Genomic DNA, 27045 nt, shown 5'->3' on the forward strand with positions numbered 1-27045 from the left:
TAGCAGACCAAACGGTCAGGATAAGGATACTTCTTAATACCTAGATTGTTTTTTTTTATTTTTCCTAGCCAACTACAGTACATTGCAAATACGGTTGTATGCAATTTTAAACAACGTTGCTAACCTCAGAAAGTGAATACAGTCATGAAGTAGTCCAACAAAACGTTGTTTGAGTTAACGTTACAAGTATATTTATACTTCGTTATATGACGACCCATACAGTATATGGGAGTATATGGATGGGGCATTATTAGACTTTAGATGACTGTAAAGACCTCATGTAAGTAGAATAAAATAATGGATAATGATCAGGTCTGATACAAGATGTCCCATATATGTGCATAACTCAAATGAATCCTGTTTTACTGCAGCATATGTAAAGTCATAACACACTTTGAAGTGCTAAAAAGTCCCCGTTTGAAATAAGTATAAAAACAATGCTTGATTTTGATACAGGATGTACATTCATACCTCATGTAAAAACCTTCTAGTAGTTGGCAACAGTGTTGCCAGTTAATTACTGTAACTAAACCATTACAGTGAGTAGCTGGCAACAGTGTTGCCAGTTATTTACTGTAACGCAAACCATTACAGTGAGTCGTTGGCAACAGTGTTGCCAGTTAATTACTGTAATAGAGCAATAATGGTAACTAAATGAAAACTGCTTGCAGTAAATTACTGTACTGTAGTGTTACAACTCACAGCATTATACTGCATACACATTAATAGTATGTCATATATAGCTATTGTAGTGTTACTAAAATTAATCAGTATTCTTAACTGTTATAAAAAATAGAAAGCAAAAAAATCTTTTGGACAAATGTATTTTATTGTTTTGGCAGCAAACAAATATACAACAGAAAAGGTATTCAGAAAATTAACAAAACAAAATTAAGAAATCAGCAGATATCAATACATTTTCTATTTACAATGAAATACAAAGGTTAAATTAATAAACAATACATGCAGTATATATAGCACAGGTGTCAAACATTTAAATATAGTCTTATATATTACTGAGAGCCACAGGTCTGCACAGTAAGGCTGCGGTCACACTAACGTTTGAGCATGCAAAATTCTGTCGTACGAAACTGCGAAAAGGAGTGGGATTAAACAAAATGATTAGAGCTTGAAAAAGCTAGTGAGTGGTCCATAGTTTAAATTTCTGCCCAGAGAGGTCATGTTTTGATCTTTGATTGGTCTAAAGCAATCACATAATTTGATTTCGCAGGTCAGAGTTCCCCAAGCTTAAACTTTCCAATGCTGCGAAATGTAAAACTTGTCGCATAAGCTTGCATTCCAGGTCTGCAGCATTCATATACATATGAATGGAAGTCTATAGGGAGAATAGTGCAGTGTGACTGGGACTTTAAGCTGTAACTCTATTTAAACACACCTGATCAAACTAATTAAGGCTTGTTAGAAATCTACTGGTAATATTGAAGCAGGGTGGGTACTAAACTCTGCTGTGCTGCAGTCCTCCAGGAACTAAGTTTGACCCCCATGTTATATAGCATACTTTTAAAACAACTGCCAAAATTTATCACAATCACATATCCAATAAAAAAAAATAAATGAATTAATTAATTAACAAACTCAATCTAAAGTAGAAAATATAAAAAAAACTGGTCAACACTGATCCACATATTGCTCCAAACCTGTAGGAGTAATAAAAAACAAAACAAATAATTTATGCATACTAATAAGAAAGTCTTTATGCTATATTCCACTTTTACTTACTTCATGTGAAGTTTTTCAGTCTTTTAAGTTTTCCAGTGAACTTCATTCAGCCACTGCAAAAATGTATGTAAGTGCTGTTTAAGGGGGAGAATTTTTAAACACATTCTTAGTTATTTAGCAAGACACTATTATTCAACTTCCATTGCAATTGAAAGGTTTAACTAGGTTCATTAGGAAAAGTAAACAAATTTGTTAGAAATACTGTGACATTTTTTGCAATGTTAAACATCACTTGGGATATATTTGAAAAAGAAATTAAATTTCAAAGAAGACGGAATAATTTTGTCTTTAAATGTACGTAATTTATATATAATACTTACCTTTGAATAAGCTCTTCTGTGGCATTACTTGACTCCTGATCTAGAAGGTTAAAACATAAAAGAAACAAAACACACACACACACACAAAGTTTATACTATAAATCATCTTTACACATTCAGCAATTCTACAGCACACAGTACAGTCGCTCAACAAATGCGAGTAAAACACAAAGAACTGTCTTTTTGGTTTCTAATACTCATATTTCAAACCGATCACATCCTCTTCCTCCTTCATGCCACATGCTGTGGTGGTTCCAACTTATCCAGTATATGTTTTATGCAGTGCATGCCCTTTTAGTTGCAACCCAACACTGGAAACAACCATACACTCCTGCATTCACATACACACGCACTATGGCCAATTAGCTTATTCAACTCACCTAAAGCATCTTTGGACTTTGGGGGAAAACCTTAATGAAACACAGGTGAACACAGGGAGAACAAGCAAACGCCACACAGAAATGCCAACTGACCCAACCAGGGATCAAACCTTCCTGCTGTGAGGCGATCGTGCTACTCACTGTCCCACCGTGTCCCCCCTTCATTTTCATTATAATTTATATATTTTATTTTATGATTGAGTAATTTTCAATAATAAATATGAGTAAATTGTAATTGTTAAATTTTAAAAGCACCATATTCTAAAATCATATTATCTACTACCACGGAAAAATTCTGTAATTTTCACATGATTTATTCAAGTAGGCCTACTACTTTTTGCAAAATAAAAAAAAAAGTCTTGAATACTATTTAAAATAACATTCTATTACAAAATAGTCACTTTACATTTTACACAACATTTAAGTAAAAATATATACCTCCTCCGTTAAAAAAAAAAAGCTCAAAAAGCTTATGAACTATGAAGTACTACACACTCCAATCCGGTAGGTGGCCAGCCGCCATAAAGCATCTGTAGAAGGAGAAGTGTGATTGGGGCAGAGCAAAGACAGAATCAGTAGGTGGCGATATGCACAAAAAATGCAATTCGCCAAAAAACTAAGAAGAAGAAGAAGCAGCAGCTACAGCTACAGCTACATTCTTCTGTGTTTGAACCGATAGGATTTCACTGTAACGCTACCTAATAAAGTTGTTTAAACTGAACACATTCAATCAAGAAGGATATAGTGAGTACTAGTGTTTGCAAAACAGTTTCGTTTTAGTGTTGCCCTAATTAAATCGTAAACTAACAGACATGCTTGTAAAGGTGGTTCATTGCAGTACTGTTTATCAATTTACCTTTGTTTTTACAGTGATTACAGGATAAATAATAACATTAATAACAATAATACAAAAACAAAGAAACAAATAACGTTACATCAGAGGAGGGCAGAATATACATTAGTCAGTGTTCCACGGGTCATGGAGTTTCTGAAATGTTATCGAATTTTTCAGGGTCAGGGATTTTTTTTTTTTTTTGTATAGTTGTGGAATTTTACAGTTGGTTTAAAGTGGGATCGCTGCTTGATATTGGTTTATGGCATAGACATAAAGCCATTTTTTTTTTATCCATTCAGCCTATTTCTTGTTCTGGCAGGGTCATTGTGTTGACTTTAAGTATCCTTTAGGATATTATAGTTATTTATTTATTTATATTTACATATTTGCAGTACTTTATTTTTAATGTTTATATAAAATTAATGCCTCAGCTTAGTTTTTAGTGATTATGCATTCTGCTTATTTTTCAGTGTATTGTTTACGGGTGCTTTATATAAGTTTTTGATTCTTCTAACGGTTGAAGCAAAACTGCAGAGCTGCGGCCCATTAGGAACTGAGTTTAAGGCCTGTGTTCCACAGCATAAAAAATACTATAATATGTTTGCAGATATTTAAGAAACATGCTACATTCTTGTTTATCTGAAAAAAAAAACAATGCTAAATTCAATTATTCTGCTTTGAAAATGTGCGTTACGTGCCAGAACGGCTGTCTTTGTTTTGATACTTTTAACCTGCTTACTGACACATTAGCCAATTATTTTTCAGCACCCCAGGTTGCCTTGGTGAAAAACTGCTTATTTATATTTATTAAAGCATGCATCCTTGACCGAAATGCGACCTCCAGTGTACAGTAGCAGACTCCAAAATGAGACGCAGATTCAGAGTTCTACATGAGGTGGTTATTAGTTAGTAGAGCTGCACACTTAATCGAAAAAGACTGCAATCTCGATTCGACCCCCTAGATGATCTTAATCCAGCATTTCTACGATTCTGCCAATCATAATTTCAAGTTTAGGAGAGAAGAAAAGGCAGCTGCACGAGTCTTCTCATTGTTTCACATACATTGCTCAGCGACATGGACACCTGCAAATGATGTTGAAAGAGTCACATACTGTATTAAAAGGTATAAGTCATTAAAAATATTATTTTTGTCTTCATATAATGCTGTATTCGCGGCCGAGAAATCACACGTGATGTGAGCTGCACCCTACTTAATGATAAACGTGCATGCATCTACTTTAGTAAACAGAACCTGCATAGGCTGTAAGTAACAGGTAATAAAGTTGTAAATAATATTCAGTTTGTGGCACAGAGTGAGAGCCGCATGCGAAGTATGAACAGCACTTAGCAGTGAAAAAGACCCGAAAACATACACATCAATTAAATAATCATATCGCGTTTTTTTTCTTTTATAGCGAACACACAGTTGTGCATGAAAATAAATGTTTACAGTGTCAGTATAACTACCCTAGCCCATATAATGTTGATTTTACCAGTGAATTAAATGGTCTATTAATGTTGTCAATGATAGGTTGTAAGCATAGGCCCATATCTCAAACATAATTCAACATCAGAATTATTATGTTTAATAAAATTATTTATAGAAACCAGTAGACCACGTATTATTATTTATTGTTGTTTTACCATATTTTTCAGAAAAAACAATAATTGCGACTCATATTTTTTTACATCTACAGAATCGTGAGAAAATCGTGATCTTTATTTTAAGCAAAAAATTGCAATTCTCATTTTAGCCAGAATTGTGCAGCTCTATTAGCAAATAATATAAATATTATGAACGTAAACATTAGATGAGCAGGTTACATTGTAACCCTGTGTCCTAACAAAATGCTACGTGATAAGATTTGCAGTAATAAGCAATTTGGCTTTTTGCACCAGACCCAACTTGACAGAAAATCAAATGCAGCCATTCAAAAGCACAGATGCACAAAATGGTAAGGTTTATGATCTAATTAATACAAATTTAACATTCAACATTATTAAATGTGCATGCTAAATCACTAAGATGTGTTGGTTTGCAGAGTTATAGTTCTAAAGTTCAATTTCAAGTTCTAATGTTTATTTTATTTTCAAGATCTGTGATAAACTATCTGCTGGTGCTTTAAGTAGTATGGCGTTAAATATTATTTAAAATGGCATTCAAACTATTATTGTTAGATATGAGGTGTACCTGAGTTGATGATTGTCATAGTTCTGTTGTTCAGCTCCAAGTAATAGAAGCTATTTCGAAAATATAAATTTCAGGTGTTGATAAGGACAAAAACCCCTTTTAGTATGGAAAATATTCAGTCTTATCATGTGCCATTGTGTTTATTCAGAACCTGATTTAAATGTCAAATTCCATTCAATTAATTATGCTATGCTAAGCTAAGCTAAAAACAGTATTACATGACAGACCTCACACTGACGGCTGAAGGGCTGGGAGCTTTGGCCACTTTGAATGGTCAAGGACAACCCACTGTGTTATATGACTGAGAGGTTAACCAACCAATAATGTTTTTTTTGCCATATTTGTGGGCATCATGCAGATTGAGATTAGAGATGATTGAGTAATAGTTTTCTATTCTATAAAACCAAGTCTTTGTTGTATTTGTAGGAGTCCATAAATAAAAAAGTTACTATTCTGATAGATGTCTTTCTTTTATATTTAGAAGATACCTAGATAACTTCTGGCCTTACATATTCTAATTAAGGTGAAATTTGTGGTTGAGTACTGTCCTGTTTTTCAGCTTTTTCTTTTTTTTCTTCTTTTGATTCGTAAACTTATAAGTCTATGTCTAACCTTCTTTTTCAGAGATTTCAAAAAATTCTGTTACCCTCCAAGTTAGTGTACCACAATTGTCACACATGTTGGTAAGAAGATTGCAGTTTCTAAAGACTCTCTCCACCTGCTCTATTGAAGCTTCTAATATACACACTCAACATTATGATGTAATTGTGGTTGGCGGTGGTCACGCGGGCTCTGAAGCAGTGGCTGCTGCCAGCAGAATTGGAGCAAAGACACTTCTCATCACACAGAAAATCCAGACTATTGGTCAGTCACAGGTTTGTTGCATTTTATTAAGATGTTGGTCAGAATAATGATTTTTTTTTCTTTTTGTCTTGTAGGGGCACTCTCGTGTAACCCATCACTCGGGGGTGTCGGGAAGGGTCATTTAGTAAGGGAGATTGACGCTCTTGATGGTGTGATGGGACGGGCTGGAGATTGGGCTGGAATTCATTTTTCCATTCTCAACCGCAGCAAGGGACCAGCAGTCTGGGGCCTCAGAGCCCAACTGGACCGTCAGCGATATAAAGACTTTATGCAGGTTTTATGCAAATTTTTTCTGATGTGTACCACTAGCCGCATTTCCACTATCGGGCCAGTGCGAGCCAGGGCTTTTATCGGGCCAGGCCGGGCCAATCACCAGGGAAGTTGAGCAGTGAGGCCGAAATCATGTCGCGTTTCCACTGTCGGGCTAGTAGCTTGCAGCGCGTCACGCAAACCCCGCCCCCAGAACATCCCCCGAATCGATTGTCACTCAATCCGCCCACTCTAGCGGGAATCAGGCAGATAAAGCACACCACATCATCACGAAACTATTAAAATTAGGACAACCAAAACAATCAAATGACACGTTACTGTACAGCAGTACAATATATGTCTATACGCACATACCTGTGTGTTCTCATTTATCATATTAATTTACTTGCTGACTGACTGTTTGCACCGAAATCCAGTGGTCTTGCCACTAATGGAGGGACCCAGCGCCGGGAGCGCACACATCCATAATATAGAACCACATATATAAAATTCTCCGTTAATAACTCGATATAAAATGTATTTTATAACATCCTCAGTTAGACAGACGCTGTCCAACATTCATCCCAAATGCTCCGGAGAGAACTGAAACATGAACTTTTCCCTATAGGCTTTATGACACTTAATAGGTGATTCCCTTTATTTAAAGATGTTGCTTATTATACCTTAAGTAAAGGAAAGTGTTAAGTGTTTCAGCACATAAGAGCAGCACGTAATAAAATAAAGCCTATATTTCGTTGCACTCAGCAGCTGTGCACTAATAAAGTTCTTCATGTATTTAAAATTTCCTTTTTTATATTTACCACGTCATATAAAAACATACACATTTGTTTGTGGACACAGAACACATTTTGAACTTGCAGTTTTCCCTAATGCGTCTGTAAAGTGCTGCGCAGCTGCAGACAGAAAAAAAGGTTGTCTAGTTTTTGCTTTCACTCACCCTGAAAATGCTCTGTTTGCAAGATTTGATTAATATCATCGTATCCAAATACTTTATAAATAATATGTAAAACATTCTCCGGTGTTTATTGTTTTTAGAAAATATCTAAAATCTTTTTTTTTCAGAGAGGCTTTTGAAAAATGAAAGTTTATGGCTTTAAAACAGTTTGATATAGTACCTAATTGTTATAGCTAGCTTTTGTTAGTTTTAAATTGGTTTATTTATTTAATGTGATTTTATTATATCTGATATTTGTAATTTTTTAAAATTATTTCAATATAGCTTAGGCTATTTTATCTAGATATGACACTGTTGTTTTGAGCCTACAAAAGTGGACACAAAATTTGTAAAGTTTATTGTCTTTCTTTTGTATTCATATAATGTATTATCTCCAAAATAAATAAAAAAGAAAAGAAAACAGCCGCTCGCGGCATCAACAGAGCTATGAAGGGAGCACTCTTTTCCTCTGTCTCACATTCACGCACAGGCATCTAAACGCACACAAACACACCTTTTAAACTTGACAAAAACTCTAGAAAACCTTTACTGTCTGCTGTGTCTTTAATATGGTGTAAATATTATGCGTTATTGAAACATCAAGGAGGATGCAGCAAAGAAACGTCACTTATAAATTAAAACTACTTTATTATTTTATGCAACAGCCTTACATTTAAAAGAAAAAACATAAGGCCGATCATACACAAAAAGACCCCAGCCTATAATTTGTTCCAGATGTTTTCTTTCCCTTATTTATTTGTTATGTGTTTCGCGCATGTACTCATGTGCGATCGGAAACTGTGCCCGCCTCTCCTTTCAATTCGCCCCGAAGCCCGAGCTGGCCCTCTTTGGCCCAAGGTATTCGGCGGGCCGAAAAAGGCTGGCTGCTAGCCCCAAGAAAGCCCTGATTTGGCCCTATTAGGCCCGGAAGTGACAGTGGAAACGCGACTGGCCTTGGCTCGCCCTGGCTCGCTCGCTTTAGGCGCGATTGTGGAAGCGCGGCTACTAAAGTACATCGTCATTACTGTATTTTTCATGTATTCATTGAAAGTTCATTCAAACAAATTTATTAATTGTTAAAAAAATTACAAAAGTTTTGTTAAAGAGTTAGTTCACCCAAAAATGTAAATTTCTTATATTTTTTTACTCTAGTGGTTTTTAAATCCGGTCCTCGGCCCTGCACGTTTGTATGTCTTCCTTACTTAACACACCTGATTCAGATCATCAGCTTGTTAACGGATAGCTCCATGAACTTGTGTGTTAAATAAAAGAGACATACAAAATGTGAGGGACCTGAGGACCAGAATTAGTTTTTTTTTTCATAAAAAAAATAACTACCCCTTTAAAGTAATATATAGAAATTGCCTTCATTCAAATCTTTTTTGGAGACACAATCTCATTATATAACTCAATTAATTTTTTCCCTATAAAAATATTGAATTACTGAAAAAACATTATATATACAGGTATCTAGTAAAGGCTACAAAAAAGCTAGATAACTAAGTTTATTATATGCATTCACAATATATTGGTTATTCTTACTAATATACACGAAAACAAACCTCAGAGGATTTTAAATGTAAAACTTTGCATTTTAGTAAAAAAAAAAAAAAAAAAAAAAAATTTAAGGCAATTCTATTCTCTACCAAATACAAGTGTAATATGTTCAACATAAGGGGCCCTATCATACACCCGGCGCAAGGCGTGGGCTAATGTTATATGCTAGTTTCAGCTTGACGCAAGTGTCGTTTTGCTGTTTTGCACCATGTTGTTTAAATAGCAAATGCATTTGCGCTCATATGTTCGCCCATAGGCGTTCTGGTCTAAAAAGGAAGGCGTTCTGAGGCACACTGCTGGCGCATTGCTGTATTGAGAGACTATAATAGATTTTTCATTAGACCAAAACAAACCCGGTCTAATCTCCAGCGCAGAGTTTCGCCTCGCTTACACACTGCTTAATAGTCTACACACAAGATGTAGAGCATTACGCAAATATCTTTACATATGAAAAAATTTAAATATTAAGGATATATATATCTGCTTTTATGCCTTCTTCATCTCGGGAGACTTTTTCAATTCATAACAATTTGCGTTTGTATAATGTTATTATTATTAGCAGTATTATTTCTTATATCCATATTTATATTTGTTTTATTAAAAACAAGCTTAGATTTGCCCACCTGCAGGTTTTAGACCATATGGGGAACAGCATGCGTTTTAGGATATAACTCAAGTGTTTAAACACACTTCGTTATTATTGTTCATTTATTTGTATGCTGGAAATTAGAACTGAATTTAGAAATAGTTTTGAAACAAATATTTGCGCTTAACAAACAAAATTAATTATTTATAGGCTAATTGATGTCTGTACGTAAAGGTTTCCGTATCCACGAGAGCAAAAGTAAAAGTAGAGTTCACTAAATTTATCTCTCATTCTTGCGCAATAGATGCTCTGTTTAACTGTTTTCTGTTAAAAAAAACTGTTAACTGTTTGCTTGTGAAATGCTCAGTGTTTCCACTTACACTTACTTTACGTCATGTAAATAGCAAATGCGCTTAAGGTGCGACGCAAGGCTCTAGAAGGGAATGGGAGATGAGACTCTGATTGCTTTATTCTCAAAACACACCTATAACTATAAGAAAATAAACTCACCCCTTTTAGACCATTTCTCCAGTTTAATATAAGTCAGAATGTTTAAATGATTTTTTAAAATTATCATTACCAAAACCAGTATTTTTTTGCATTTAGAATTGTTGGATTTATAATTTTTTATGAAAGTATACTTTTCTTAAGTCTACATATTTGCAGTGAATAAAAATGAACTAATCCATCATAGTTTCTCTATTATTAGCAAAACATAATAAGGTACCTCGTCCGAAGCTAATGTCAGGTTAATGTGGAATTGCGTTGGCACGATTCAGCAATGCTGAATCAGCATCAGGTCATCTGCTGAATAGAGTAATCTGACTTGTTGTTCGGCACCGTATTAAAGCTCAAGTGAAATGATGTAGCAAGTAAACAAATCAAGTCTAGAAAGGCCAACTGTAATTTCTCGCTACATTTCTCAAATATTTGCAAACTATATGAATTATTAGAATTTCAGGCACAATCGTTGGAGCGGATCTCTACGTGGTAAGTGATAAACATACTAAACATTGCTTTTTGTAAGCATGTGTTAAAAAAGTTTAGTTTTTGATTGCGAATGAGAAAACAGATTATTGCCCCACAAGGTTGACATTGTTGTTTCTGTTGACTGTCAATCATTTTGTGTATTCACGAGCAGCTTTTTCATCCTGATGAGACCAGATGTAAGCCAATGCAAGGCGATAACACAGTTGGGTTTTGTTGGCACAAGTTGTTTGTTTGAATGGAGAGTGCAATATGTGTCTGTGTGAGACGACATGTCTTTTTCGCACGCACAGGTGACAGTTTTCTCATTCCACAAACTGAAACAGGAAAATGTAATGTGCACAAACAAAGCAGAAACAGAGGAGCTTTTACTACCATTATCATAGTAATTGCCACTCACCAAGGAGGGATTCGCTAGTGCAAATCTAATATTCTATATCATTTGCCAATATTTGAGAAATATAGCAAAATTACAGTCCATCTTTACTTGAATTGCTTACTTATATCACTTAAGTTTTTGTTCTCTTACTGATTTATTGCTGAATAACAAATCAGAGTATTCGCTTCAGCTGACACCAATTCTACATGCTGAATCAGGCCAATTCAATCTGATGTTAATCTGGCGAGAGGCGACATGTTTAACACTAACGCCCCATTCACACGGGGCTTCAGCGTAAACGCTTTCCATTCACTTTGAATGGGTGACGTCAGGTGTTGCCGAACTGCATTGTGGATCCATTGGCGCCGCTTCAGAGGCGTTGCTCGCTGCAAAAGTTGGGACTAGCTCAACTTTTCAAGCGCCGACGGAAGCTTCAGCCAATCAGATCGCTGTATGCAAATACACCAGCTAAACAGTGGCCTATTGCTGACTGAATTTCATTGAATGACGCTTCTATGACGATCGCTTCAGCCCCAACTTCAGACACGCCTTCAGTCAAACGTTGACGCTGAAGCTCCGTGTGAATGGGACGTAAACCACTTAGTTGTACAGACACTGACTGATGGCCGAAGAAGGCCAACAAAGTACACTTAAAATCTTTACAGAAATAATGAACCTTATTTCTAAAACATACAGGGAGTGCAGAATTATTAGGCAAGTTGTATTTTTGAGGAATCATTTTATTATTAAACAACAACCATGTTCTCAATGAAGCCAAAAAACTCATTAATATCAAAGCTGAATATTTTTGGAAGTAGTTTTTAGTTTGTTTTTAGTTTTAGCTATTTTAGGGGGATATCTGTGTGTGCAGGTGACTATAACTGTGCATAATTATTAGGCAACTTAAAAAAAAACAAATATATACCCATTTCAATTATATATTTTTACCAGTGAAACCAATATAACATCTCCACATTCACAAATATACATTTCTGACATTCAAAAACAAAACAAAAACTAATCAGTGACCAATATAGCCACCTTTCTTTGCAAGGACACTCAAAAGCCGAGAGGGTGCTCACTGCAGAGCCATTTGAGGAGAGCTGAGCTCCAGCGAGGGGGAGCATGAGCTGTCGCTCCTCCTCCTGTAAGCTGTTTTAATGCGTACATCAACTCCACCCCTAACCCTACCCCCAGTGACATCACTCGTAGAAGAAGTGCAAAAAAGGTGGAGCTCAAGCTTAAGCTCCCCCTCGCTGGAGCTCAACTCTCCTCAAATGGCTCTGCACCAAGCACCACTTGCAAAAGCCTGCCATCCATGGATTCTGTCAGTGTGCTGATCTGTTCACCATCAACATTGCATGCAGCAACAACCACAGCCTCCCAGACACTGTTTGGAGAGGTGTACTGTTTTCCCTCTTTGTAAATCTCACATTTGATGATGGACCACAGGTTCTCAATGGGGTTCAGATCAGGTGAACAAGGAGGCCATGTCATTAGTTTTTTTTCTTTTATACCCTTTCTCACCAGCCATGCTGTGGAGTACTTGGACGCGTGTAATGGAGCATTGTCCTGCATGAAAATCATGTTTTTCTTGAAGGATGCAGACTTCTTCCTGTACCACTGCTTGAAGAAGGTGTCTTCCAGAAACTGGCAGTAGGACTGGGAGTTGAGCTTGACTCCATCCTAAACCCGAAAAGGCCCCACAAGCTCATCTTTGATGATACCAGCCCAAACCAGTACTCCACCTCCATTTTGCTGGCGTCTGAGTTGGACTAGAGCTCTCTGCCTTTTACCAATCCAGCCACGGGCCCATCCATCTGGCCCATCAAGACTCACTCTCATTTCATCAGTCCATAAAACCTTAGAAAAATCAGTCTTGAGATATTTCTTGGCCCAGTCTTTTCAGCTTGTGTGTCTTGTTCCATGGTGGTTGTCTTTCAGCGTTTCTTACCTTGGCCATGTCTCTGAGTATTGCACATCTTGTGCTTTTGGGCACTCCAGGGATGTTGCAGCTCTGAAATATGGCCAAACTGGTGGCAAGTGGCATCTTGGCAGCTGCACGCTTGACTTTTCTCAGTTCATGGGCAGTTATTTTGCGCCTTGGTTTTTCCACACGCTTTTTGCGACCCTGTTGACTATTTTGAATGAAACGCTTGATTGTTCGATGATCACGCTTCAGAAGCTTTGCAATTTTAAAAATACTGCATCCCTCTGCAGGACATCTCACTATTTTTGACTTTTCTGAGCCTGTCTTTTCTCAAGTCCTTCTTTTGACCCGTTTTGCCAAAGGAAAGGAAGTTGCCTAATAATTATGCACACCTGATATAGGGTGTTGATGTCATTAGACCACACCCCTTCTCATTACAGAGGTGCACATCATCTAATATTCTTAATTGGTAGTAGGCTTTCGAGCCTATACAGCTTGGAGTAAGACAACATGCATAAAGAGGATGATGTGGTCAAAATACTCATTTGCCTAATAATTCTGCACTCCCTGTATGTATCATTACCACAACCATTGTGTGTTAATTTATTTAGAAATAATTTAGTTTGCCTGAACATTTTGAAAGTATATCAGGTTTTATTAAAATATATTTTCAAAAAACTAAATTAATTTAAATTAAAAAAACTGTTAATTAAAAAAAATGTATATTATTTCAGAATCTCAAGTAACATCTTATATTGGCCAAGTAATATGGCATCTACAGATCATTTATATATTTATAGGTTTCACAAGCTTGATTTCTTGTCTTTCAGTCAGAGCTTTTATCTACACCCTTAGTGACCATCCTAGAGGGTTCTGTTCAGGACCTTCTGTTGACTGAGGCTGATCCAGGGAAACCAGGAAAACATAAAGTTTATGGAATATGCCTGGGTGAGGTATATCATGTACTTAAAATACTGCCTAATAACAGTGAAGGATTCTTATTTTCCCTAAATGTTGTCTCTGGCAGCTAATGGAGGTGGTGAAATCCATTCCAGCTCTGTGGTTCTGACCACTGGCACCTTCCTGTCAGGTGCTCTCTTCATGGGCCAGAACACTACTCCAGGGGGCCGAATGGGGGATCCACCTTCCTGTGCGGGTCTTTCTCATAACTTAAAAAACGTTTTGGGGTTGAAGATTGGTAGGCTAAGGACTGGTACTCCTCCCCGTATTGTCAAGGATTCAATTGACTTCTCCCTCACCTCTGTTTGTTTGCCTGACTCAAGTCCTACTCCATTCAGCTTCATTAACAAACACACACACTGCACGGTATGAAATTTCTGTCTTATTGTGTATTTAGCTTTTCTTTTTTTATGGGAATACATCCTCTTTTAAAAAAAAAACATTTGACAGATTTTTTTTTTTTTTATAAAACATAGTGACCATATTTGAAAGTACTAAATAACAGTATTATTAATATAAATTAAAGGCAGTTTATTCAACAGTTTTGTGTGAGCAGCATCCTCAAATATGAATTATTCCCTTATATTCCTGTATTATGGCCATTTAAATGTTGAATAAATTGTAAAGCCAACAAGATTAAACTGCATACATATGGCAGTCTGTTAGCTATTATTTGGCCTTTTCTCTCTAGGTCTGTGGGGAAATTGCATTTTGAAAACACTGATTGGGCTAATAGCACCACAAGACAAAAACTGGTGGTTTTGGTGATTGTCCTCAGCTCTGAAAGGAGACAGAAAAGGAAATTAAAGTTTCTTTGTTATTTCACTTATCATTTAAATCTTATAGACCTTTATCCCTTTAGTTGCTTACACAAAATATAATCTTCTGTATCTAAAATTAGTTATTGTCATTATAATTTGAATTAGTTGTTAATTCTTTATTTTTTGTTGGTTTTCTGTGTAGCCTAAAGAGCAACTTCCATGTTTTTTGACATACACCACTCCTGGTGTAGAAAAAGTGGTGAAAGAGAGCAGCCATCTCAACTCACACATACAGCAAGACATTAAAGGACCCAGGTATTATTTGTACATCCACAAGCACACTTTACATCGGCTCAAGGTCGATTCACTTGTTTGTATTTACCACCATTCAGAATTTATCTCTAGTAAATTTTTTCATGTCCTTACGGATTTGAGCTGAAACACTTAAGTTGTATGCAAGCTTTACCTTCCCCCAGTGTCTTATTAATAAGGACAAAATTGCAGTGGTCTAACCACCCAAAGACAGTTTGGTAGGACTGCAGGTTTTCACATTTGATTTTATATGTGTTTTTGTTGTTGTTCTGTAGTCTATTTTGCATGGTGTATTTTTTTGCATTATGTTAGAGAAGCTGAGTCTTACATATTTTCCCCTAGGTACTGCCCCTCCATTGAGTCAAAGGTGCTGCGGTTTCCAGGGCGACAGCATCAAGTATGGCTGGAACCAGAGGGTTTGACCTCCTCTCTCATGTACCCTCAGGGTTTGTCTATGACTATGCCACTGGAGATGCAGCTCCGACTCATCAGGGAGATCCCTGGGCTGCAGCATGCCAAAATTCAAACTCCAGGTATGTTTTTAGTCGATTAAAATGAGTTTGTACAGCAGTTTATTTACAATACACATTTTTTGGAAAATCATCAAATTTAAAAGTACATCAAATTGTGAAAAGTACAACTATCAGGCACATTATAAATGTGGTTATAAGTCAAGAATACAGAAAAAAATATTAAAAATAAAAGAACATACATATTTGATAAAAACAAGTAGTAGTAAATAGTAGTAGAGGTAGTAAAAAAGCAAAAAGATATATACATATAGTAAATAAACAAAAATATAAATAATATGTCATATTATTCAATATATCATATTATTATTCAATATATAATTTCATTCATATATATCATATTATTCAATTTTATTAATAAAATAATAGTAGATCAGAATACACTGTACATTTAACAATCAACATTTTAGGATAAAACAACAGTAATAAAAAGCCAATAATAATCAGTATATTTACAATGATTTAATTACAATCATCTAAGGGAGGGTGTGTGTGTGTGTGTGTGTGTGTGTGTGTGTGTGTGTGTGTGTGTGTGTGTGTGTGTGTGTGTGTGTGTGTGTGTGTGTGTGTGTGTGTGTGTGTGTGTGCGCGTGTGTGTGCGCGTGTGTGCGCGCGCGCGCTAATGTTTTTATTGGTCTGCTCTCTATTTTTGCAACATTAATGTATTGTGCTACTAGAACGATAGTCAGTTTTTTCCCCTAGTAAATATTGCAGTAGTGCTTTATGGTCTAACTCAGTGAATTGTGGGTAAATGCTCTGTAGTTTTTGGTAGTACATATCTCTGATGTGCTGATAGTTTGTGCAGCGAGTGAGGAAGTGCTCCTCTGTCTCCATCTCTGCCTGGGCACAGTGTGGGCAAATGCGGCTCTCTCAGGGTTGCCAGTTCTGTCTGTATTGGCTCGTTTCTACAATCAGACTATGAGCACTCAGTCTGTATTTGTTCATTGTTGTTCTTAATTTACTGTCCTTTACTGCACTCGGATATGTTGCTGTGGTATAATCTCTATTTAGGTCTAAATAACATTGAAGTTTACTTTGTTTTCCTGCTGCTTCATTCCAGTAAATCAAATGCTCTTGTTTTCATGCATTTATCATTTTATTTTCTGATTTTTGAGGGCTTTAAAATGGTAAGAGTTGGGGTCACTGATTTTTATGTGTTTGACACCCACAGACATCATCACTAAATATAAATCATAGAGGGGCATGGCCTTATTTCAGTTGTCAAGTTTTGTAAAAATCTATCTACTGAATGAATCTATTTAAAAAAAAATGTTGGCTAAAACTATGCATTATAGGCCTAAATTATAAAGAGAACTAACAGATGAAGAGAGATCATGAAGCAATGTTGATCATTCTTTTCAGGTGTCAGTGCAGAAATGAACAAAACAGTATAGGCCTAATACAAAATATTATAAGAATAAACTATGGAAAAAAATATCAGATGGTAATTTCTGTCAATTTACCTAATGGATAAACAGCACTCTGTAATATTTCAGCATGAGTTCACTTTCGTATTGGACATGAAACCACATTTACATGTAGGAATGACATTCATCCTACTTATAATTTTCTAGTCGTATATGGCTATTACACAACCATAATACACTATGATATAGCCTGGTTCATCAGTTCATTTGATTGTTTTGCTTTCAATTGACCTGTTCCAGAGTTCGTTTTAAATGATCTGAGGCCTCCTCATTTTGGCGATCTCGGACCGATTGATTTGGCGTGAATCCGAGCGCATTTGCGGGATTTACATATGCTAAATGAACTGCGCTAACTGGGCAATCATAACAGCTTCTGAAACAAACGTCCAGGTGTAAAAGCCCTGTCTACGGTCCCGAGCATCTTGCACGCTGGTCCCAGGCCATCAGGCAGTCCTTATTGTTGAGCCCTGATCATAAATGTCTGTCATATATTTGATGCAATTTTTAATATGTCATTATTTTAAAGATTATGTCTTTAAAGCATCGGATTTCTCCTCTGTTATGATGTTCTTTCATTTTCTCCATCTCACTAAAGGGCAAGTTTAGCCAAGGGACTGTTCAATAAGTAAAACTGGCCACAATTTAATTTGCTTGCGTCAAACTGGCAGGAAATATTTTTTTAATTATCTATAGAAAAATAATAAAATATATAAGTGCTGGTTATTTTATCAACAATGTAATTAAGTTATTTTTTCGGTCTGACAATATTTAATAGGATGAAACATATTTTAGTTGTATGCCTTATCCAGAATTTAAAAATACATATAAGAACATTTACTTTAATCAATACTATTGGAATGTGAAGAGACTTTCAACCAGCACAACAAAAAATGTTTCTGAAGACAATCACCTACTGCACCTTTAAATAATGCAGGCTGCAGTTTAAAGCAAGCATCAAGTGTTTATTGAGATTGTGTAGTTTGTTATAGTGTCTTTTAATTTTTTTTTCTCATAAGGCACTGCTTTCGAAAATGATGACATGAGACTCTGCTGGGGAGTTGAGCTGTGCTTGTAGATGGTCGAATTTTATCAAAACTTGTTTAGGGCTGTAGTTTCTTAGCATCTTCATAAGGGTGGCATCTGTTTTAAATGATGAAAGAGCTCTGTGGTGTTGCCTGTTTTCGATGGCACGATTCTTCGCAGTTTGCAGTGCACGTTGCTCTGTTTTGTGTCAGATTGCAAAAAAAAAAAAAAAAAGAAGTAGCTCCAGACTACTGAAGTTTACTGACATTTCTTATTAACAATGTCTGTGACAGTGGCCTTATTTTTTTAAACTTTTTTTCTTACTTTTCCGAGTGCAACACTGTATGGCTGTAAACTTGTACTACGTGCAGGCTGCAAAATGCCTGTGCAGCGTTACGCATAATGTAAATATCATCGAACACTTATTGAACTGTCATTATCGTTTTATCGAAAAAAAAATATATTGTTATAATTATTGTCATTGAATTATCGAATTATTATTATTCTTACTGATCAACAAAATTTCCACTTAAACCGAGAAAAAGGCACTTTAAATGAAGAAAATTGCTTTGTGAACGGCTTTAGTCCAGTTTTCAACTCAATTTTTACTGAAGTTTGGTTTAGTTTATTTCAATGTAGTTTAAATCTCACTCCTGAAAGTCCAAACACTGAAGAACAAATTGATGCACAGCTCCAAAAGTTCCAAACCAAGCAAGCCAGTGGCGAGGAACAATCGCAATGTACAATGTTAATATATTTGGTGGCGGTACCAAGATGGCAGCCTGAACGGATGCAATTTTAAGCACTTGCACCAAGTTTCTTCACAGACCTTGCTAATAAGCCAAAAGGTATTAATTTACTCAGCAAAACATTTGTTTATTACAGTTTGGTGATTTATTGATAACTGTTTATTATTATTATTATTATTATTATTATTATTATTATTTTTACTTAGACATGGTACATAAACAAAGACTTTCAAATTACTCAGATAAAGCTAAAAATGCTAGCCCTAGTGCAAGCACGGTCATTAGCATTAGCTGTGGGCATGAATACTGTGCATCTGGAAAGTATTTATAGCACTTCACTTTTTCCACATTTTTTATGTTACAGTCTTATTCCAAAGTAGATTAAATGCATTTATTTCCCATATTCTACACACAATCCCCTATAATGACGATGTGAAAAAAAGATTTTTTGAAATTGTTGCAAATTTATTAAAAAATAAAAAACCTGAAAAATCACATGTACATAAGTATTCATAGCCTTTACTGGGAAGCTCTATATTGAGCTCAGGTACATTGTTTCCACTGACCATTCTTGAGATGTTTCGGCAGCATAGTTGGAGTTCACCTGTAAATTTAGTTGATTGGACATGACTTGAAAAAGCATGCACCTGTCTATATAAGGTCCCAGGGTTGACAGTGCATATCAAGGGACAAACCAAACATGAAGACAGAGGAATTGTCTGTAGACCTCAGAGACAGAATGTCTAGAGGCACAAGCCTGGGGAAGGTTACAAATGTATGTTGCTCTGAAAGTTCCAATGAGCACAGTGGTCTTTGTCATCTGTAAGTGGAAGATGTTTGGAACCACCAGGACTCTTCTTATAGAGCTAAATGGCCATTTAAGCTGAGTGATCGGGGGAGAAGTCAGGGAGGTAATCAATAACCTGATGGTCACTCTGTCTGAGCTCCAGCGTTCTTCTGTGCAGAGAGGAGAACCTTAGCAATCCCCTAATCAGGTCTTTATGGTAGAGTGGCCATATGGAAGCCACTCCCCGCCCCTAGAATTTGCCAAAAGCCATCTGAAGGCCTCTCAGACCATAAGAAACAAGATTCTCTGGTCTGGTGAGACTAAAGCTTAACTCTTCGGAGTGAATGCCAGGTGTTATGTTGGAGAAAACCAGGCATCGTTTATCACCAGGCTGATACCATCCATACAGTGAAGCATGGTGGTAGCAGCATCATGCTGTGGGGATGTTTTTCAGTGGCAGGATCATCTTCAGACAGGAAAATGACCCAAAGCACGCCGCCAAAATATCAATGAAGTGGCTTCAAAACTACTCTGTGTATGTCCTTGAGTGGAATGTCCAGACCTAAATCCTATTAAACATCGCTGGAGAGATCTGTAAATGGCTGGACACTGTCGCTTCCCATCCAACCTGATAGAGCTTGAGAGGTACTGCAAAATGGAATGGGCAAAATTTCTCAAAGACAGTTGTCCCAAGCTTGTGGCATCATATTTTAAAAAGACTTGAGACTGTAATTGCTGCCAAATGTGCATCAACAAAGTATTGAATACTTATGTACATGTGATTTTTCAGGTTTTTTATTTTTAATAAATTTGCAACAATTTCAAAAAAAATCTTTTTTTTACCTTGTCATTATAGGGTATTATGTGTAGAATTTTGAGGAAACAAATGAATTTAGTCCATTTTGGAATAAGGCTGTATCAAGCAAAAATGTAGAAAAAGTGAATACTTGCTGGAAGCAATGTATATTACTTCTATAAACGAGGATTGTTTTAGCCTGGATGAAAAAAATTTCCCAGCTCTACCTTTTACTCCAAGCAAGTAACCAGTTGTCATGAAAAAGGCCAGTGATAATGCAAATGTTGATGTCTTGTCTCAGCTTAAAAAGATTACGCATCTGATTAACTGCCAAATTGACACGATTGAACAGAACATTTCTGCTTGAATAGAAAAGTGGATGCTGTGTTGTTTGAGTTAAATTCTGTGTCAGCGAAGGTGATGTGTCTGGAGTAACGTGTGTATCAAGTTGAACAACAGATCTTCCAGATCCAAAGAAGAAATGACGATCTGGAAACCTACATGAGACAGAGACACCTTATGGAAGGGGGCAAGAAATTCTCATCTGCGTGACCATGGTCTACAGTTTAGGGAGGACTTCTTGAAAGGAGATTGTGAATAAAAAATTAAGTGATGGCGGATGTTTCATGAGGCTTGAATAGCATAGAACACAGCCTATTTTGGCTGCATTTACACAACAGATCTTGATGATAAATTCTGATTTTGTGACAGTATCTGATTTTTTTGATGACCTGCTTATACATCATCTTTTAAAAGTGACTCGTATCAGATCGTCTGCATTTACACAGCACAATGAACTGGAAGGCGCAATGACCTGGAAAAAAAAGAGCGGATGCTGACTAACAGCTGATAATTAAAGAGTGCTCTTTTCTCTATACCTGTATAATCTGTTCACAGCTTTTGACAAGCTGTTTTACTATAGTTTATGACAGAACTATTTTCATTTGTTCATCTTCTTTTGTTATATAGGCTTTTTTAAACCTTTAGGCATCTTAATGTAATGTCCATGGCGTGATTTATGCATGTGATGTATGCACTAGTTTATATTGGTTACATTGGTGGACATTGCGCTCTCTCACTCTAGTTAACATGCTTAAATATCTGTGCTACATGACAATATAAAAGCTTTTTAAGTCCTCGTGTATGATATTTAAAGTTTGGGATTAAAGTTGAAATGAAAATACTAATAGGTACCTATCCTCTTTTGCTAATTACCTAAACTTGGCTGAACAGAAACTAATTATCAACAATATTTGACATCAGGAGGAACATTTGTTCATAAAATGTAGGAACTTCAGTTGACACATTTTGCAGCATAATTAAAGTATTTATTCAATTTAAATTCAAATCCTAATAATTACATACACTCTCATACCTGAATTGAAATATAATCTAAATAGAAATATCCAACGACCTATGTATTGCATATTATAATCACCAGGTGTTAACACTCCCACTCTTAATAAAACTTCAATTTTGTTTTTTATACCTATTTCAGCTTTTTTCTTCTTTTCTCTGCAGATGTGCATCTGGTTTAATTTTAACCCTCACTGTACTGGTTAATTTTCTAATTCTAAATCCAAGTCCTGCAATGATAATAATTCTTTAAGTATTAACTGTACTTCTTTAAATCATTTTGAACTATTTGTTCATTTGAATGTTGCATTTATTTTTTTTCTCTAAATTTCTCTTGATTAATATTTACTTTCGAAGGCAACCCATCTACTTGATTGTATACACATCTTTCATGTAATTTTTGTAAGTTAACTGAAAAATCATTTAATCTTTTTGTTCTGTTTTGCTTTACTCTTTAGTCCTCAAATTTAGTTTCCAATTTTTTTACTTGTATGGATCTATGAAACAAAATCTATTACATTAAACCCCTTTTTTTCCCCAAATCATCTCTTATTACACTTAGAGCTTTTCACTAATGACCTATTTTCTTGTGCTGTTCTTTTTTCCTTTAATTTCTTCCTGATAATAATTTTCTAAGTCTAAATCTCTTTTAAAATTATAAATTTGCGTAGACAAATTCTTCTTTTTACTAGCCCTGCTTCAGAAATGTTTTAACTCAATCTATTTTCCATTATCAATTGTCTTAATTACATCTTCTATCTGCTTTAATTAATAGATATTATCTTTTTATTTCATAATCCTTATTTAATTCAAAATTCTTTTACTAAATGTAAAGTCCTATTTTATAAAATAACTTTCTAATTAATCAATTGACAGGAGTCTGATTTGAAACAAGAAAGGCTACACTTTTGTTTTAATTTGCAATATACTTGATTTGGATCATATGTCTACTGGGCTTTTGAGATTGAGTTTGCTAGGCCATAGCCAATCTCTCTCCCTCAAACCCCGAGGCAACTGTTCCATAGATGGTGCAGTCTTTGCATTGTTGTATTCAGGAATCCCCACATTTCCTGCTTATTTAAGGAGTTAGTGTTGAGCATTTCTCCTCCCTCTTGGTGCTGGCTTCTCTTTCACCCAGCTGATGTTGCTGGAAAGTTTAGCTTTTTGATCAGTTCATCAGTTTCTTGTTTCTCCTTCTTTAAGTGTCTCTTGAACATATGTCGATGGGTCAAGTCTCAGTAGCTCTCTGTATGCAGTGCCTGGCTTACTGCTTTAGTTCATGTAATAAGAGTCCACAGTCAACAAGTTGCTCCTTGTGTTTCTCAAAACACCTTATTCTATTTCCCAGTGCCTTCAGGGATGTCCGGCAGGCGAAAAGACTAGGACCCTTCAAAGTCTATCTCCGTGCCCCTTAATTTAATATAACAATTTGCTTAGTTAATAATCTAAGCATTTTTCCACTTTCCCATTTTTCCTTCATCAAATAAAGACTCCTCTCATCTATGTTCTTGTTTTTGCTGTCTAATAGTTAATTCTTCTTAATATTTATTACTAAGTCCACTGTATCTTTTTTAAATTTTCTGTTTCTTTAATTTTCTTCTAATTCCTTTCTTTAGCTTCAGCTTGTGTTTTTTTCCCCCTAATCTATTCTAGTGTTTTCTCACTAGTTGGCCTTTCTTTACATTGTTTGAATTTCTCTAACATTTTCTATATCTGTTTCAATCCTATAGTACATTTTCTCACTCTTTTTTACACACTCATCTCTTTAGTTTTAACCTTTCCCTACTTGCTTTTCATCCATTTTAAGTTCTTTTGCTACTTCCACAATTTCCCTCTGTATTGGTCATTGACCCATTGTCCTGTCTTTCTGTCTCTGTCTCTCTCTCTCTCTCTCTCTCTCTCTCTCTCTCCCCCCCCCTCCCTCTCACACACACACACAAACTGATTACATCAAATGTTCCTTCCTTTTGCCATTTGTCATTATTTTCTGTTATGTTCTCTCTTAGTTGACTATCTTGTATATATTTATATATATATATTTTTGTATAATTCTAATATTTCCTATCATGTGTTATTCCTCTCTGTTTCTAAATGTTTACTTTTTTAATTATTACTTTATTCTTAACACATAATCTTCTTCCAAATTGTATTTACTTTATCCTATTTATCTTATACTATTTTTAATATACACTTTTACATCTCACTAATACTAAATCAGATGCTATTCCCTAAATTAGATTATATTCTAAGAACTTAAATTATGATCTCTTTGTATGCACATGTCAACTTATGTTATATACTTCTCCTTAATTTACTATTTCTTTATGTCTTTTTATTTGAACTAAATTTATTTATTTCCTAAATATTATTATCTCTTCCTTAAACTATCAGTCTCTTCTATATTTTTCCAATATATATACATACCTCTTCTATATCACACAATATCTGCAGTCCATCTTAATATTATAATCTACAATGATGATTATTTTATTTCACTATTTATCACAAACACACTACTAAACACAAACACTTAACCACACTCTCACATTCTAGTCCTTCACATTTAGAGGAATCATTCACTCAACATTTGACCCTTTATATCTACAGGGCTCATTCAGTCATTCATTCCTCTCAGTGTAACACAGAGAGCGTCCGTCTCTGCCATGCTCTATTTAAGGGACGGTGCAGGAGGGCGGCTCTGCTTGTCCACTAATATGGAATTTTACACAACCATTCACACATACACAGACACATACAACACTAAAGCGATAACTACAGGAATTTCCTTGTGCACATCTCTATAATCCAATCTGTTTTTAATCTCTTAACTGTCACCACACATTCAGAACTCACTCTTGAAATCTAAATCTGTTCTATGTATATCATCATTAAATAACTTCCCAAATCTGAGTAACAGTTACTAGTTAACGTCTGTCGCTATCAAGGCCTCTTAACAAACAGACACAGATCATTTGCATGCAAACTATCTGGAATCTAAACCTCCCTTCATATTACTTTTATTTATTTTAATTTGGGGGAACAGTTGAAGTGTCTTTACCATCACAAGCAGGTCCTGGGAGACAAACCAAACTTTTTTTACATGCAAAACTGCTTTTCTTAAGTGTTGTGGCCACGTTGTTTGCTTTGTCCCTCCAGCACAGCATGTGCAATTTTTATTCATTCTCTAATCAATTCATATTTTTATCTATATTTTATTCTCTTAATTATAATACTAACTTTCTCTCACACTACACCTCAGAAATTTCTCTCTAACACTTAACATCCTTAAGCACACACCCTACTCATGCTTTAAATTCAATTCTCTCATCACATGCATCCTCATTCACAAATCTCACAGTATATGCTTTCTTATTCAATCCTCTTTTCTAGGAATTGTAAGAAAAAATTTCCCCATTCACATTGGTCCAGACCACCACATAAAAACACAACATATAGACTAACAAGACTTACACAGGTCAGTTCACTGAGATCCAGCCCTCCTTATAGGTGCTTTTGGGATCAGATTAAAGGCCTCCTCCCAATTTCCCTGCCTCTATCGGGAGAGTCTTACTCAATCCACAGGCGAGTACAGAGACGCGGAGCGCTCCTTTGCTCTATCCACACCCACAAAAAGCAACCCCTAGTGCTGCCTTCGCGCGTTCTGCTCCCGCCTCTCGCGTAGCAATTCATGCATGTACCTTTCTTTCATACGCATATAATTTACAGCCATTTGTTAGTATATAATACAAAGCCATTAGTAAGTGCATAATACACAGCCATTTGTTAGTACAAGCACATACCTTGACAACCTGGAAGACCTCTTTTTCTTATAAATAGTTCACTTCACTATTCTTTTATTACTTTATCATTTACTTTATCATTCTTTTTAATAAATGTAGTCAACTCAAAGGTTCTTTTTAATGGTGAGGTATTTTTTAAAGTCAAGTTCTGGCGTCCGGTCCATGTCTGGTACACTCATCAGAGAACCAAAATAAAGCAAAAATTTGCTCACCTTTTTTAATCTGCTCGCTTTTTGGTCTCTGCGTGAGTGTCTGCCAAGGATCGGCCCACTGACACCTTCTTTGACCACCCTCAATCCAGCCCCACGATGAAGGCGCCAAATTATGTTGTGGAAAGTTGCGCTGGATCTCGACAAACATCTTCTAAGTTTCAAAAAAGAGGCTGAGGTCTTCAAAGTTGTCAAGTTGAAGCAGTTTATTGTTACAGCAGAGTTGGTCGATCAATCTCTCTCCTACAAATGTTCCAAAACCCACAGTTTATATACAGGCTTTTCCCATAGTCATCATGAAACAGTGGTGTAGCATGACCATCACCTTATTTCCAGGCTCCAATAGGATTCTAGCCTTTATATTGATGGCTGTATGTTTTTCTGTTTTTGCACATCTTAAAGGTCATATTTCAACACTTTTTAAATGATTCTCCCTATGCATGCTATTGCATTGCAGGTTGAGCAACTTCTGTGTGTTTTGCTCTGCATCACTTGAATGTATTTCTATATGTTTTAACAGTGTATTTTAATAGTGGCAGATTATACAGTGATTATATAGTGATTACATAATAAAAGTTCCTCTATAATTCTCCTGTAAAGTCTGTTCTGAAATGAAAGTGTCAGACTTGACGCCATTCACTACGGATTTTAATGATGCTAAGCAGAGCAGAATAGGCGCATGCATCTCTGGTAGAAAATCAGCCGCACAAAAAGTTTATAAACACCAAGCTTAGTTTCCTGCCGATTGGCTGGAATTATTTAGTAATCAGGAGAAAACCGATTCCATCCAAAGATAAATAATCTTGCAAATGTTTAGGTGTCACCCAGCCTGCAGCTCTATACAGAATCTCTATAGAATCTGTTAGAGAGGCGCTGCGTATGCTCACAAAGAAGCAATGCTCTTTGTTAAGTTCAATTCAATTCATCTTTATTTCTATAGCACTTTTACAATGTAGATTGTGTCAAAGCAGCTTAACATAGAAGTTCTTGTAAATTGAAACTGTGTCAGTCCAGTTTTCAGAGTTGAAGTTTAGTTCACTTCATTGTGGTTTAATTTTTACTGCTGAAAGTTCAAACACTGAAGAGCAAATCCATTGATGTTGACTCCACAAGTCCCACACCAAGCAAGCCTGTGGTGTGAACGGGACACAACAGTGAAAGGGGCCTTGCAGGTTCACTACCTGTTCAGAGGGTGTGGTAGGAACCATGGGTACATAGTAGGGATGTAACAATATTTTAAATACTGTCATACCGCAATAATAATTTTTTTCAATATTACGGTAGGCGCATGACTCAATAAAACTATGTTTCTGAGAAAAGTTTGCTTAGGCGAATGAAGCGAACGGTAGGTAGCGGGAACTA

The 27045-nt window shown here is 35.9% G+C and overlaps 1 protein-coding gene and 1 long non-coding RNA gene across 11 annotated transcripts in view; one reads left to right on the plus strand and one right to left on the minus strand.

Annotated features, from left to right (window-relative positions):
• Window positions 1-27045, plus strand: part of mto1 (mitochondrial tRNA translation optimization 1) — a 95265-nt gene that overhangs the window by 527 nt on the left and 67693 nt on the right. The window contains exons 1-9 of one of the 9 annotated variants that reach the window (XM_087274438.1): window positions 3043-3184; window positions 5948-5989; window positions 6091-6149; window positions 6265-6330; window positions 6405-6604; window positions 13804-13921; window positions 14001-14299; window positions 14897-15009; window positions 15349-15539. In XM_087274438.1, the coding sequence (XP_087130564.1) occupies window positions 6485-6604; window positions 13804-13921; window positions 14001-14299; window positions 14897-15009; window positions 15349-15539 (841 nt within the window). In that variant the 5' untranslated portion in view covers window positions 3043-3184; window positions 5948-5989; window positions 6091-6149; window positions 6265-6330; window positions 6405-6484. Of the gene's footprint in view, window positions 1-3042; window positions 3185-5947; window positions 5990-6090; window positions 6331-6404; window positions 6605-13803; window positions 13922-14000; window positions 14300-14896; window positions 15010-15348; window positions 15540-27045 lie in introns of those variants that run through there. The other 8 variants (XM_087274440.1, XM_087274434.1, XM_087274436.1 and 5 more) reach the window with 8 other exon arrangements.
• Window positions 815-25928, minus strand: LOC110440141 (uncharacterized). Of its 2 annotated transcripts, none has more exons than XR_015503967.1 (4): window positions 25687-25928; window positions 2061-2100; window positions 1741-1793; window positions 815-1658 (listed from the first exon to the last, which is right to left on the minus strand). It is a non-coding gene; the product is annotated as an uncharacterized LOC110440141 (long non-coding RNA). The 2 variants fall into 2 exon arrangements; XR_015503966.1 differs by having other exon boundaries at window positions 1741-1814.

The sequence above is a fragment of the Danio rerio genome, chromosome 12 (genome assembly GCF_052040795.2).
Source record: "Danio rerio strain M-AB ecotype USA chromosome 12, GRCz13ab, whole genome shotgun sequence".
NCBI lineage: Eukaryota > Metazoa > Chordata > Actinopteri > Cypriniformes > Danionidae > Danio > Danio rerio.